This window comes from Amblyraja radiata, chromosome 3 (genome assembly GCF_010909765.2).
Source record: "Amblyraja radiata isolate CabotCenter1 chromosome 3, sAmbRad1.1.pri, whole genome shotgun sequence".
Lineage (NCBI taxonomy): Eukaryota > Metazoa > Chordata > Chondrichthyes > Rajiformes > Rajidae > Amblyraja > Amblyraja radiata.
Genome location: NC_045958.1, coordinates 91270761 through 91287323, shown reverse-complemented (window position 1 = coordinate 91287323; position 16563 = coordinate 91270761). Strand labels below are relative to the sequence as shown.

At 47.7% G+C, this 16563-nt stretch overlaps 1 protein-coding gene across 1 annotated transcript in view; it reads right to left on the bottom strand.

Moving 5' to 3' along the window:
• The window catches only part of galntl6 (polypeptide N-acetylgalactosaminyltransferase like 6), an 821073-nt gene that overhangs the window by 53704 nt on the left and 750806 nt on the right, over positions 1 to 16563 (bottom strand). Inside the window, exon 8 of the mRNA XM_033018312.1 lies at positions 12470 to 12577. Within this exon, the coding sequence (XP_032874203.1) occupies positions 12470 to 12577 (108 nt within the window). The remainder of the gene's footprint in view (positions 1 to 12469; positions 12578 to 16563) is intronic.

Genomic DNA, 16563 nt, shown 5'->3' with positions numbered 1-16563 from the left:
AAATCGCCACCTATTCTTTTTCTCCAGAGATGCTGTCTGATCCGCTGAGTTACTCCAGCTTTTTGTGTCTATCTTCGAACATAGAACATAGTCGATCACAGGGAAAACAAACAAACTCCATACAGACAGCACCCGTAGTCAGGATCGAACCCGGGTCTCTGGTGCTCTAAGGCAGCAACCATACCACTGCGCCACAGTGCCGCTCTGATGGTAATCGCCAATCGACAAACTACTAAGGGACTTATTCTGTCACTTCACGTCAATTCAAGAGCAGGTTTCTAAGTGCAGATCCCACTGCTAACAACTGCAAGACACAAATCAGAGTTGTCATGTAAATGAAAAGGCCATTAATTGAATTCCTATCAAAATGATGAAGATTCGGCAGAGCATGGGACTGAAGGTGTTCAAAATTAATCTGGGCACGCTCCGTTGGATGCCATTCATGAAACGGACGTGAAGAAAGTCATCTACATAATGCAGGCATTCAGGGCATTGAGTGATGTGAATGGTAATGCTGACTTCATGTCTTGTAGTTTCAACTCAATTACATCGCAGGGGTCAAAGGAAACTTGCTCAGAGATAAACTGCTTGAGAAAGGATGCCGCAACGCATTCTCACCTTCCCAGAGCACACCCTGTGGCCAATGGCAAGGCTGTCCTTGTCGCAAGCAGACACAAGGAACTGCAGAAACTGAAATCTTGAGCAAAACACAGAGTGCTGGAGTAACTCGGCGGGTCAGGCAGCATCGGTGGGGGGAATGGACCACTGATATACAACAAGCTGCCAGAGGAGGGTAGTTGAGCCATGTATTATAACAACATCTAATAGACATTTGGACAGGTACATGGGCAAGAATGGTTTAGAGGGATGTGGGTAGATAGGATAAAATAAAAATGAACTGCAGATGCTGGCTTATACCAAATATAGACACAAAATGCTGGAATAACTCAGCAGGTCAGGCAGCATCTCTGAACAACATAGATTTGTGATGTCTCACATCTGCAGAAGGTTCTCGAACCAAAACATCACGTATCCATGTTCTCCAGGGATGCTGCCTGACCCGCTGAGTTACTCCAGCACTCTGTGGGGTTTTTTTCCACACTAGTTCTATGTTATCCTACTTTCTTAACCACTCCCTACACACTAGGGATAATCCAGACTCCAACTATGGACAAAAAGGCTTGAGGACGACCCCCCTCCTACTGACATGGGTATCCCTCCTTCTGAAGCCCTCCCTCCGGGCTCAGAAGCACCATGGGTCCAGTGGAAGGCGCTCAACCGCCTGAGAACAGGAACAGGGCGATCAAAAGCTGCCATGGCCAGATGGGGCTATGAAACTGGCCAAACCACCTGTGAATGTGGAGAAGAGGACCATACAATGCAGCACTGCCTTGTCTGCCCCCTACTACCCAACCAGTGCAGCTCAAAGGATCTTGCAGTGTTCAACAAAAACGCAAAGGACTGTGTAAAGGAATGGGAAACTGTCATATAGTCAACCAGCTTCAAAGACTCGAAAAGAAGAGGGATAATTTACAGAAGACCTACAAACTTGCACACCCTTGGGACATGGGAGGAAACCAGAGCATCCAGAGGAAACCCACGCGTTCACAGGGAGAACGGCAAAGTCCACACAGACAGCATCCGAGATCCGGATTGAACCTGGGTCTCTGGAATTATGAAGCAGCAGGTCTACCACTTGCACCACTGTGCTGCCCCTATATTGGGGTGGAGGCTTTTATTAACTTAACCTGCCTGATGGAAGTTGGATAAGGTGGACAGTTAAACTAACTCGGGTCATTTACCACTGACTAGCTATTGGGAACTGATGGGCTTTGATTTCATCCTGTTCACCTGAAAAATGAATGAAATCATCGGCATTTGACAGCGAGGACACCAATGATATTGTTGTTGTGTTGTGTGCAATTCTGGTTGTCTTACTGTGGGAAGGGTGTGATTAAGCTAGAGAGGGTGCAGGATTTAAGATATAAGGAGAGACTGCAGCGGGCAGTCTAGAGGCGGCCTAGTGGTGCAGTGGTAGAGTTGCTGCCTAACAGCAGCAGAGACCCGGGTTCAATCCTGACTACGGGTGCTGTCTATATGGAGTTTGTATATTTTCCTGTGGCCGTGTGGGTTTTCTCTGGGTGCTCCGGTTTCCTTCCGCATTCCAAAGATGCGCAGGTTTGTAGGATAATTGGGTTCTGTAAATTGTCCCTAGTGTGTAGGATGCGAAACTGGGATAACATCGAACTATTGTACGGGCAATCGTTGGTCGGCGCGGACTCATTGTGCTGCTTCCTCGCTGTATCTCTAACCTAAACTAAAATCGACTGTTTTCCCTGGAGTGATGGAGCCTTGTGGGGGTTTGTACAACCACGAGGAGAATAAATAAGGTAGATGTTCACGGACATTGTCCCAAGGAAGGGGAGTCTAAAACCAGAGGGAAGGTTTTAAGGTGAGATGCAAAAGATTTAAGGGGGACCTGAGGTGTGAGTATTTCAGATAGAGGGATGTGGGTGCATGGATCGAGCTGCCAGAGGAAGTAGTACTAAAATAGATTTGTGCAGGTATTTGGATGGGAAAGGTTTAGAACAAATATGGGCCAAACGGGACTAGTTTGGTTATGCATCTTGGTTAGCATTGATGAGTTGGGCCGAAGGGCATGTGTCTGTGCTTTACAAGCCTATGACTGTGATAGAACAGCACTTCCAAAGCAGCGCCGCCACTTTGTTCGGAAGTGGCGGCGCTGTTAACAGCTGCGGCTCGCCTGCAGTCCGTCTGTCTTTACTTTTTTCTGTTGTTTTTTTTGTCTTGTTTTGGTTAAGTTTTAGTTTGTTGGGTTGTGTTAGAGGGGGTGAAACATGTTCTCTGTCTCTTCCTTCGGGGGAATGCGACTTTTTCGTGTCGTATCCCCCTTCTCTGCCTCCGTCTGCGCTGAGGCCTAATGGCGGAGCTGGCGGCCTCCAACCTGCGACCGACCCCGAGGCTCCGGAGGCAGAGCCAGCCAGGACTTACCAACGAGAGGCTGGCCGTCTTCGGGGCTAAGGCAGCGGTGGCCCGACTTGCTGGTGCGGCGTTCTGGCTTTCGGCGGCGGCCTGGAGCTGATGCAGCGGGGCTCGGAGCTGGGACTGCGGGCCCGGAGCGGCGGCAGACGGGCCTGGAGTGGGGCGGCTGACCGGAGCGGGCGGGGCATTGGAGCGGAGACTCGGGACCGGAGCTGGGGCATGCGCATGGAGAGGAGACTGCGGGACCTGGAGCTGGGGCAGGCGGCCTGGAGCGGAGCCTGCGGGGAACACCTGAGTGGGGCGGCGGACTGGAGCGGAGGAATGCGCGGACCTGGAGTGGGGCGGCGGTCTGGGAGCTGGGTCGGCGGAATGGAGCGAGACTGCGGGACCTGCGAGCTGGGGCGGCGGTATGGAGCTGGGGCGGCGGCCTGGAGCTGGGCTGGCGGCGGGACTGGGGCATGGGGGGGCGGCGGCCTGGAGCGGAGACTGTCCGGAGGACCTGAGCTGGGGCGGCGGCCTGGAGCGGGGGCGGCGGCCAGGAGCTGGTGCTGTGGCGGGCCGTCTCGGAGCGGAGACGGCGTTCCAGCTTTCGGCGGCGGCGACATCACCACGGAGGTCCACTGGACTGGAGGGCGGCATCTTCGGCCTGGATCGATCGCCTCAGCGCAGAGGGAGAACAAGGAGGGAAGAGACGGAGACTAAGGCTTTGCCTCCATCACAGTGAGGATGTGCTTGGTGAACTCACTGTGGTGGATGTTTAATTTGTGTTTATTGTATGTTTTGTTATTATTGATTCTGTGTATGACTGCAGGCAACATAATTTCGTTCAGACCGAAAGGTCTGAATGACAATAAAGGATCTATCTATCTCAGTGTTCCCTGGAGATTCAGCCTAGATTTTCATACTCAAATCTTTAAAGTAGATAATGAGGGCATTTTCCTTACCTGAATGTCTGCGATTAATCCAGATTGTTAAAATCTGGTTCTTTTACTGTCATTGTTACTGATATTAGCTTTTCAAATCTAGGTTTTTTTAACTAGTTGAATTTGAATTACCATGCAGCCCTGGAGAGTTTGAACTCCAGTCTCAAGAATCAGCTCTAGTAAGTGCTGTACTATCATAGAGTCATAGGCCTGTACAGCACAAGCACAGGCCCTTCAGCCTACCTCATCAATGCTGACCAAGCTGTCTACCTGAACATGACCCATTTGCCTGTGTTTGACCCATATTCCTCTAAACTTTCCCGATAAATAGCTCTGGGTCTCTGGATTACTTGTTCAGAAGATACATTAGCGGCATATTTACTTTTAAGTGCATGCTCTCGATGCTGAAGTACCCTGTGAGGAAAGGGCAAGGATTAGGTAGGGAAGATGGAGTGTGTTTAAGACAGTCAGTCCCGGCAGAGGGGTGAACAGAACTTTACATTTATGGCTGACAAAAATTACCCTGTTACTCGCATCTCCAGAGTTGTTGGCTGATTTAATATTCATTTAAGATTCCAATTTCTGATCATTCCTCCTAAGAGCAAGTTAACCTTTATGGCTGCTTTAATTTACAGCACGGAAACAGGCCCTTCGGCCCAGCTTGCCCAAGCTGACCAATGTGCCTCAACTACGCTAGTCCCACCTGCCCACATTTGGCCTATCTATCTATCTATCTATCTATCTATCTATCTATCTATCTATCTATCTATCTATCTATCTATCTATCTATCTATCTATCTATCTATCTATCTATCTATCTATCTATCTATCTATCTATCTATCTATCTATCTATCTCTAATATTAAAACTCTGTGGCTGCCGCCTGCCGTCCGGCTGCCTTTCTGCCTTTTGATTCGTTCCATCGTGTGATGTCACAATGCCCGATGCTCGCAGATGTCCAATCGGAATGGCCGATGCTCGCAGATGTCCAATCGGAATGGCCGATGCTCGCAGATGTCCAATCGGAATGGATCCATTTATATGTACGGCTGCCGGCTGCATTTCTTCCTTTGATTCCTTGCCACGCCGAAACCAGACGCACAATCGCCGAGATCTTTTCCATTTCGGTAGAGATTTAACTTTTCTTTCTAAGTATCCACTCCTCATTACATTTCGTCGTGTTTAAGTACATCTTTTTAATCAAATCCTTCACCCCCCCCCCCCCCCACCCCCCAATATTTCAAAAATAAACTGGCTTCTCACCCATAGAAGCAGCCATTTCGGTAGACATTTCACTTTTCATTCCAACTATCCACTCCTCATTAGATTTCGTTATGTTTATGTCCACATTTTTCATTAAATCCTTCTCCCCCCCCCCCCCCCACTCACTCATTTTGTCGCCTCCTGCTGGCCAGCGACCATAACGGCTGCTGGCGCCCCCATCTCGCCTCAAAGACGCCATTTAAAACCGGCTGCACTGCTCATTCCTGAGCCACTTGAGTTGGAGGACCACGTCTCCCGTGGGGGCTACGGGTAGGGAACGGCTGCGTTGGGGGAGCAGACCCAACGGGTCTGCCCTTGGTCTAGTAAACAATAAACCTTTGATCCATACATTTTTCTCATCCATGTACCTGGCCCAATGTCTTTTAAAGGTAGACTCAAAATGCTGGAGTAACTCAGCGAGACAGGCAGCATCTCTGGAAAGAAGGAATGGATGACGTTTCGGGTCGAGACCCTTCTTCTGACTGATGCCAGGGGAGTGGGCAGGACAGAGATGGAATGTAGTCGGAGACAGTAAGACTGGTGGGAGAACTGGGAAGGGGAGGGGATGGAGAGAGAGGGAAAGCAAGGGCTATTTGAAGTTAGAGAATGTTCATACCGCTGGGGTGTAAGCTACCCAAGCAAAATATGAGGTGCTGTTCCTCCAATTTGCACTGGGCCTCACTCTGACAATGGAGGAGGCCCAGGACAGAAAGGTCAGATTGGGAATGGGAGGGGGAGTTAAAGTCCTGAGCAACCGGGTGATCAGGTAGGTTAAGGCGGACTGAGCGGAGGTGTTCAGCGAAACGTTCGCCGAGCCTGCGCCTGGTCTCGCCGATTTATTACTCCAGCATTTTGTGTCTTCCTTCGATTTAAACCAGCATCTGTAGTTCTTTCCTACACCAATGTCTTTTAAATGTTGGTATCGTTTCTGCCTCAACTACCTCCTCCGGCAGCTCATTTCATATACCCACCACCCTGTGTGTGTGTGAAATAGATGCTCCTCAGGTTCGTATTAGATCTTTACCCCCTCACCTAAATCCTATGTCTTCTGGTTCTTGATTCTAAGACTGCGCAACTATCCTACCTATTCCCCTCACGATCTTATACACGTCCATAAGATTTATACACCTCTATAAGATGTCTCCTTGAGAATTGGAATGCATTGCTGTAGGAAGATTTACTTTACTTTGACAGAAGAGGAAAGAGATGGATAAGAAACAGCCAGCTCATCTCAAACGGAAATGTCAGCCCGACCTTTCACTTAACACGATGAATTAAGCAACACATGGAACTGTCGATCAGCAACAGGACCTGCAAGGATTTCAAGGAGGAAAATATCCAAGCACAAATACAATCTGTTGGGACTGCATCTGAATAAAAAGGTTACATTGGCAGGGAGAAAACTCTAGGGCCAACAGGTGGGAGAGCTGAACTGATCGTCTGACGAAAGGTCTTGACCCAAAACGTCACCCAGTCCTTATCTGCAGAGATGCTGCCTGTCCAGCTGAGTTGCTCCAGCTTTTTGTGTCTATCTTTGTTTTAAACCAGCATCTGCAGTTCCTTCCTACACACAATTGGCTTCAGGAGGTTGAGTTGCAATCCTGAGTTAGGAATGGCTTAGTCAACTGAAAGATGACATGGGATATGGCTAGGACAGGTTTAGACAGGGGGACGTGGGCCAAACATGGGCAATTGGAACTAGCTCAGATGGGGCTAGTTCCAATGGCATAGAAGCATTGGCCCAAAGGGCCTGATTCCATGCTGTATATCTCTATGTCTCACACCTCTGGGAACGTTTGTTGCTTGCTAACATGTCAGTGGAAAGACAATACATGATTGTAAATTGTTCTAAGTGTGCAGGTTGTTCTAGTGTACGCGTGATCACTGGCAGGCGCGGTCTCGGTGGGCCAAAGGGCCTGTTTCCACGCTGTACCTCTAAAGTCTAAAGATTCAACATGGCCTATGTTGTATTTTGTACAGGAGTATTAACTGCTGAGCACTGGTCAAGATTTACTTCCCAAACCACATACTAGGCACATATCATTTTGCTATGTTGTTAAGCCTGACTTTGCAGACACAGTCTCCTATACCTTCAACATTATAATTGTGAATGTATTTAGAAATGTGCTTCATTGACTATAAAGTGTAGAGCAAATGAAAGTGCCATGAGAGAAGTGGTTTAACTCTCAATCGAATTAAACCAGAGCCTGATTATTGCTCCCAAGGCCAATCTGAGAGATTGGATAATCGGAGGTTTCATATCCTTTATCCTCTGACATGCTGAGTTGTTTGAACATAGGAGCAGAAGGAAGCCATTTGTTGCCTTGAGCCTGTTCTGCAATTCAATTAGATTAAGGTTCATCTGTATCTTAACTCCGTCTGCTGCCTTAGCTCCACGTCCCTTGATATTTTTGCCAGCAAGAAAATGTATCAGTCTCAGCATAAAAATGTTGAATTCACTCGTCGCCTTAACATCACAGTGGGAGCTGAAACATTCACGTTACTGACTGCTGTACAAGGCTGTACTGGTACATTGTCCCTCTATGGCACCACTATACCTTTAAGCCCGTGTTACTCTGTGCAAGAATCACTAGCTCTAATTTTAACCCAGCGCAGTCTAGTTTGTTTAGTTTCAACTAATTAGTTTAGTTTAGAGTCACAGCATGGAAACAGGCCCCTCGGCCCACCAAGTCCATGCTGACCAACAATCTGCCGTTCACACTAGTTCTATGTTATCCAACTTTCCCTGCAGACAAAGGGAAATTTACAGAGGGCCAATTAACCTACAATCCCGCACGTCTTTGGGTTGTGGGATGTGGGAGGAAACCGGAGCACCCGGAGGAAACCCACGCAGTCACAGGGAGAATGTGCAAATTCACACAGACAGCACCTAACGTTATCATCATCGTTGTAAACATCAACGGGCCTTACAATGCTATGTACGACAGTGATCGCAACTTCTACTGAAGTGTGGATGGCCGTTGGCTCGCTAGGAGCTCATCCGACCTTTGACAGGTCTTATTTTTGGTCCTGCTGGGGGTCCACAGCCCCCTCCTCACCTGGCAAACCAGGTGGGGGAGATAGTTTAGTCGCCGACTATCCGACCATGGAGCAGTAAGCATGGGATTACACGGTACCCGTGGCAGGGGGATCTTCCCCCGACACGAGGTCACGTTCAAATCCGGGTCTCTGGTATTGTGCCGCCACTGTGTTGGAATCACTGGCTCTAGTTTGTACACTCTGTAAAATTGTCCCTATGTGTGTAGTTAGAACTAATGTACGGGTGATCGCTGGTCAGCGCAGACTAGGCAGGCTGTAGGGCCTGTTTCTGCACTGTATCTCTAAAGTCTAAAGCGACTGTGACCATGTAGTTTTATCCCAGTAATCCAGATCCCTCCTACATTCCAGGTTTGCAGGTTAAGTGGCTTCTGTAAACTGCCCCTAGTGTGTAGAATGGCGAGAATGGGATAACAAAGAACTAGTGTACTGGCGATTGTTGCGTGGTGTGGACTTGGTGGGCCGAAGGGTCTGTTTCCAAGCTGTATCTTTAAACTAAATGGGTCGACTGGGCTTGTATTCGCTGGAATTTAGAAGGATGAGAGGGTATCTTATAGAAACATATAAAATTATTAAGGGATTGGACAGGCTAGATGGAGGAAACATTTTCCCGATGTTGGGGAAGTCCAGAACCAGGGGTCACAGGTTAAGAATAAGGGGTGGGCCATTTAGGACCGAGTTGAGGAAAAACGTTTTCACCTAGAGAGTTGTGAATCTGTGGAATTCTCTGCCACAGAAGGCAGTGGAGGCCAATTCACTGGATGTTTTCTAAAGTTAGATATAGCTTTTAGAGCTAACAAGGGATATGGGGAGAAGGCAGGAACAGGGTTGATCATTTTGGATGATCATATCGAATGGTGGTGCAGGCTTGAGGAGCCGAATGGCCTACTCCTGCACCTATTTTCTATGTTTCTATGTTTTAACTAAACTAAACCACACCACCACCCGTGGTTCCCCTCCATGTCACGTACTATCAATGCCTGGAAATACATTGCCGATCGTTCATCACTGGGCCTGAATCCCGGAACTCAAACGTTCTATGTGAGTACTTCTGGCGGTAGCAATTCAGTAATTCAAGAAGGCAGCTCTCCACCACAATTCAAGTTTAATTCAGAATAGGCTGCAATTGCTGAGTTTACACTTAATGCTTTTATCTTGTAAATTAATGGAGAAAATTCCGCAGATGGTATTTCTGGACAATAGATGAATGGTATGAGGGAGATGTGTTTTGTCATTTTAAATTTCAGTACGTACAAATGATGACTTCTCTGTTTAATGTTAATGCAGGCTTGTTATACTGAAGAGATCACATCATTTGCAATTAACATTACGTGTTCTCTGGTGGATAGACTGCTAGTTGCTTGAAGTCACAACAGAATAATTTTAGTCACACCTTTACCAGCACCACAGACAGATATGCTTGGAATACAGTTGCTACCACAGATCCTTGCTCGCTATAGGATCTTTGGTTGCTGCAGGAGCTTTTAAACATGAGACTCACTCTGACCTTTGTGTAGAAAGGAACCGTGGATGCTGGTTTACACCGAAGATAGACACAAAATACTGGAGTAACTCAGCGGCTCAGCCAGCATCTCTGGAGAAAAGGAACAGGTGACGTTTCAGGTCGAGACCCTTCTTCAGACTGAGAGTCGGGAGAGAGGGAAACTAGAGTATGAAAAGGTTCAGAACAAATCAGAGCCGGCACCGATCACCAAGGAAATGCAGAGCCCACAATGGTCCATTGATGACTGTGGAAGATGTGATAACGCGGGTCAGGTCCCATCTCTGAAGAACATGAATAGGGGATGTTTCGGGTTAGGAGCCTTCTTCAGACTGATTGTAGTAAGAAAGATGGAAAAGAGAGAAGGGGGCTGGACAGTGCCTGGCAATTGATAAATGGAGAGGACACAAGTGCTTGAGTAATTCAGCAGATCAGGCAGCTTCTCTGGAGAACATGGATAGGTCATAGAGTCATAAAGTCTTACTGCATGGAAACAGGCCCTTCGGCCCAACTTGCCCACCCTGGCCAATCTGTCCCATCTACATGTCCCACCTGCCTGCATTTGGCCCATATCCCTCTAAACCTGTCCTATCCATGATGTCTTGAACATCTGTCTGAACAACGGTCTCGGCAAAAAATGTTATCTATCCATGTTCCTCAGAGATGCTGCCTGGGGCCAAGGAAAGAGCGTTCACGTCGCGGCCCTGTTTCAACCAATCTTTCCACCACCACGCACAAGAAGCACAAGAAGCGCAAGACAGACACCATTGTGCAGATGCCGAGAAGTGTGTTCAGCTCTGGCTGAACAACTTCTAATCTTGTGTGTAGACTCGATAAGAAGAAGAAGAGATGCTGCCTGACCGGCTGAGTTACTCCAGCTCATTGTGTCCTTTGGTGTAAACCAACACTGCAGTTCCTTGTTTCTACAAGTGATAGGTGGATGCAGGTGAGGGTGGAGGGGAGTGGGTGGGAAGGTTGATTGGCAGATGGATGGACAAAGGCCAGAGATGAGAAGAGAAAAGGCTGCAAGATATTTTCTGTCTTTATCAGAAGTCAACTATTCTGTTCTATCCACTAACAGTGACTTATGTCTCCTTGTCATGTGAAGTTCATTGAAAATACCTCAAACACCAGCCTTGGCAATTCATCAAGATTTTTTGCTGCATACACTCTAAACTTATCTCCACTGAGCCATCAGCATACATTTTGGATATGTAGCATACACATATTCTTCATTGAAACAATTATTAAATATCTCACACCGAGGGAACATAGAATAGAGTGGCATAGAATATAGAACATAGACCAGTGCAGACAAGGATAGGTTGAAGACAGATACAAATTAGTCTTGGCATCATGTTTGGCACAGATATTATGGGCCAAAGTACATCGGCAAGACCAAGTATAGACTCGGCGACCGTTTCACTGAACACTTATGCTTGGCCCACCTTGGGCTACGGGATCTCTCGGCAGCCAACCATTTCAATGCCCCTTCCCACTCCAAGACTGACTTTTCTGTCCTGGGCATCCTCCATTGCCAGAGTGAGGCCACACGCAAATTGGAGGAACAGCACCTCATATTTCACTTGGGCAGCTTACAACCCAGCAGTATGAACACTGAATTCTCTAATTTTAAGTAACGTTATCTCACCCTCCGTCCCTACCCCTCTTGCCCTCTTCCTCCACCAAAGTCGTATTTACCAGTTCCACAGTTCTCCACATTGTTTCTCTTGAGGTCACACCTTCCCTAGCCAACAATGGACCTACCAGGCACCGCCCTGCCTGAGGTCATTTGTGGTGGCCTTGATTGGTCCTTTCTCACCTTCAGCTCTTCACCTTTCCCCGCCACTCCCTACTTTCAGTTTGAAGAAGGGTCCCGACTCGAAACGTCACCCATCGTTTTTCTCCAGAGATGCTGCTTAACCCGTTGAGTTACTCTGGCATTTTGTGTCTATCCTTGGTATAAACCAGCACCTGTAGTTCTTTGTTTGTACCGTTTAGGAATACCTGTCTCAGGTTCACAACTTGACCTCTACCCCCTCCCTGGCCACCTGGCTAACCATCAATGTTTGTAACACGGTCGAGTTATCAACAAGTAACCGTACTAATTAGATACTGTTTGAAACTGCATCTTCCACGGTCTAAGTTTTACATGGGATTTGGTTAAGAGATGGAATGGAGGTGAGGACAAGGTAACGTACTTATTTTATCTCCGGCCCACCATCTCGCTCCCATTGATTTCAGCTTTGGTGGAGGTGAGGAAGGTTACATTGAAATCAAGCACACTTTTTTCCATAGATCAGCTTCTCATGTCATAGGAGCAGAATTAGACCATTTGGCCCATCGAATCTACCCCACCATTCAATCATGGTCGATCTATATTTCCCTCTCAATCCCATTCTCCTGCCTTCTCCTTCGACACCCTTACTAATCAAAAACCTGTCAAACCGCCTTAAATAATGACTTGGCCTCCACAGCCGTCTGAGGCAATGAATTCCACAGATTCACCACCACTAAAGAAATTCCTCATCACCTCCTTTCTAAAGGTATGTCCATTTATCCTGAGGCTGTGCCCTCTGGTCCTAGACTCTACGAGTGGGGGAAACATCCTCTCCACATCCACTCCATCCAGGCCTTTCACTACTGAGTATTCGGCTTCTGATTCAAGGCCACTCTTCATTGAACAGTAACCAAAGAGAAAGGGAATATCTGAGTTACTCACCCTTGCCAAGCTGGTGCCGGAGGGAACCTTGTAGGGGACGTACTTCCTGTAGATGTGACCGACCCGGGAGCAAGGCGCGTCGTACATATGTCCCCCGCACATCCAAACCTACAGAAAATAAGGAGGAGAGTAGAGAGGTGAATCATATACATATTTCACAGTTCATTCAAAGGCTGTAGCTATTTGATCTGTTGAAACCTCATGTCTGAAACATTAAACCTGATGGTCTCTCTCCACAAATGCTAGTCGACCTGCCGAGCATCTCCAGCATTTACTGTTTTCAACGTCTGCAGTTTTAAAAATACTTTGTTTTGGTCAACCTCACTTCTTCGTGGTATAATGTAAATGCTCCTGCCTTTTGTTTCTCATTATGTTTTTGCACTACTCTCATGTTTTTAAACTTTTTTTTCTTTCTGAATTTTATGTGTACTTTACATATGCTTTGTTGTGTGATTGTCTGAGTCTGTGTGACTGTGATGCTGCTACTAGCAAGATTATTCATTGTACCTGTTCCTCTCCACACATAATAATACATTTGAACTTCAACTGGTGGCACATTGGTAGATTTGCTGCCTTCCAGCGACAGAGACCCAGGTTCGATCCAGATTGGGCGGCGCGACCGACGTCGCAGCGGCCTCTGCAGTCCGTCTGTCTTTTTTTATTTTATTGTCCTGTTGAGGGTATAGTTTGTGATGGGTTTTTGACTGTGTATGTGTGGGGGGTCGGGTGGAGGAAACTTTTAAATCTCTTCCCTGTACGGGGACCCGACCTTTTCCCTGTCGGGTCTCTGTTGCCGTTGGGGCCTAGCACCGTGGAGCGGCCTCCAACCGGAACGACAACTCAAGTCATGGAGCTGCGGAGCTGCGGAGCTGCGGACCTACCATCGTGGAGCTGGCCGGCTTCAGAGCGTGGCGAGCTGTGGTGGCGCGCTGCTGCGACCCGACTCCGGTGGATGGTGACACCGGGAGCTCGCGGGTCCCCGGTGGGAGACTGCTTTGCGGGGCACCGGCAACGGCGACTTCTCCCGCCCGAATTGCGGGGCTGAAAGTGACCTGGAGCGGGGCCTTACATCGCCCGGCGCGGCTTTAAATGGCCGCGGACTTGCTAGCGCCCGCCGGGGGCTCCGACATCGGGACCCGGAGCAGGGCCTTACATCACCCGGCGCGGCTTTAAGTGGCCGTGGGACTTGCTAGTGCCCGCCGGGGGCTTTGACTTTGACTTCAGGAGAGGAATGGAGAGTAGGGGAGAGACACGACTTTGCCTTCATTCACAGTGAGGAGGTGATTCACTGTGATGGATGTTTGTATAAATTGTGTTGGTGTATGTCTTGGTTCTTTTCTTGTTTGGCTGCAGAAACCAAATTTCGTTTGAACCTCATGTGAGGTTCAAATGACAAATAAACGGTATTGTATTGTATTGTACTACTGGTGCTGTCTGTGTGGAGTTTGTATGTTCTCCCTGTGACAACGTTTTCTCTGGGTGCTCCGGTTTCTTCCCACATTCCAAAGACATGCAGGTTTGTAGGTTAATTGAGTTCTGTAAATTGCCCCTCGTGTGTGGGATGTGAATGTGGGATGTTCACAAGTTCATAGGTCATAGGAGCAGAATTAGGCCATTTGGCCCATTGAGTCTACTCCGCCATTCAATCATGGCTGATCGATCTTCCCCTCTCAACCCCATTCTCCTGTCTTCTCCCCATAAGCTTTAATGTAGAACCAGTGTGAAGGGATGGTTGGTCTGTACTCGATGGGACAAATAATCTGTTTACACACCGTGCCTCTAAACTAAACTCATATCTCCTTTCAGCAGCTTACAACCCAAATTTTGATTTCTCTCATTTCAAGTAACCATTCCGTTCCCTCTTTCTCCATCCCTCCCCCACCCCAGTTATCCTGCTAGTTTCACTGTTTGTATCCCTTCGGTAAAATCCCTTCATTATCACCTCTTCCGTAGCCAACAATGGACCATTGTGGGCTCCACCTCTTCTGGCTCTGATTTGGTCTGAACCTTTTTATCTCTTGTTTTCCTCTCCCTTCACTCTCAGTCCGAAGAAGGGTCTTGACTCGAAACGTCACCTATTCCTTTTCTCCAGAGATGCTGCCTGACCCATTGAGCTACTCCAGCATTTAATGTCGATCCTCAGTATAAACCAGCATCTGCAGGTCCTTCCTACACACCCAACAAACCTGTACATCTTTGGGATAAGGGAGGGAACCAGAACGTCCCGGGAAAACCCACGCGGTCACAGGGAGAACGTACAAACAACGCACAGACAGCACCCGTAGTCAGGATCGAACCTGGGTCCTAAATGAATACCTCTTCCTTCTTATTTCCCCAAGACTTGGAGATTCCATCCCAATTTTCTCCAGTGTTAGTTTGACAAATGTTCTTGATGTGATTCGTGTCATCAGCTAATGGTGTCACAAGGTCTGGTGAATCTTGTCAGCCACGATGATGGTCACTGTTCATTTCACACTGACCTTCATCTGCTGCCACACATCCTGATGCTAATGGACTGCAAACCGTTCCAGACTTGAAGGAATGGTGTACCTATCAGCCTCCATTACTTTAATAAGCACAAGCAGATGGCCGAGGTCACTATCTTTAACAAGACAAATGACAGGAATGCCTAAGATGGAAGCCCTGGTGACACGAGCAGACTCTGTTCCTGAGCAAAAGAAAAATTGAGGCAATTTACCTTCTGAACTCTCTCTGCTGTTACCATGGTTCCCCTTAGACACTAAACAGGGAGGTAGTGCCCTGCATAACAATTACGGAGCAGCAAGTGACTGATTACAGCAGAATAGGATAATGAAGTCTCCAACAGTGTTGAGCCTTTGACAGATGCAATAAATATCTATTTGACGACACCCGATATATTCCCGAGTCAACTAGGCTTTGAGCTTTTCACGTCGAAACAGAGCATACAGCGAGCGCTTTGCTGCTGGCCTTTTGCGAGAATGAATAGATATTGGAATCGGAGAGCTACACAGTGTGGACACGGGTCCTTCAGTCCAACTTGTCTATGCCGACCATCCTGTGGATTCATGCTGATTTGCCTCTATTTGGCCCAAATTCCATCCAAGCCCTTTTCTAACCATGTACCTGTCCAAATGTCTTTTAAATGGTGTTATTGTACCTGCCGCGATAACTTCCTTTGGTACTCGTTCCATATACCCACCACCCTCTGTGTGAAAAAGTTGCTCCCTCTCACTAGCCATCCCATGTTCTCCAGGTATCCTGCCTGAGCCGCTGAGTTACTCCAACACTTTGTGTCTTTTTTTGTAAACCAACATCTGTAGTTCCTACTTTCTGCTTGAATTATTAGACTAGTAACATAAGCATTACACGACCAATGCTGCAGTCAGATAAGAACATAATATGGATCAGCGTCATCTGCTCAGCCCAACCTCTCTTCCCCCATTCTCGTCCCCTACTACAATCAGTCCCGACCCACAACTCTGCTTGTCTGTGATCTCCAGAAACGCTGCCTGATCCGCTGAGTCACCAGCACTCTGTCTTTTAAAAAAATCCACATTAGAACGCTTTTCTAAAGAATAACAACACTTAAAAGGTAGTAATGCTAATAGTCAGAGTAATACAGTGTGGAAACAGGCCCTTCAGCCCAACTTGCCTACACCGGCCAACATGTCCCAGCTACACTAGTCCCACCTGCCTGCGTTTGGTCCATATCCCTCCAAACTTGCCCTATCCATGTACCAGTCTAACTGTTCCTTAAACGTTGGGGTTGTCCCAGCCCCAACTACCTCCTCTGCCAGCTTGTTCCATACACCCACCACCCTTCATGTGAAAAAGCTACCCCTCAGATCCTTATTAAATCTTTTCTCCTTCACCTTAAACCTATGCCCTCTGGTACTCGGTTCACCTACTCTGGGCAAGGGACTCTGTGCATCTACCCGATCTATTCCTCACATGATTATGATCATGTTCCTCCCCCCATTCACAGAAGGTCACAAGTTATATGAATGGAATTAGGCCATTCGGCCCATCGTGACTACTCCACCCCCATATCCTGTTTTCCTGCCTTCTCCCCATAACCCTTGACACTCGTTCTCATCAAGAACTTGTCTATC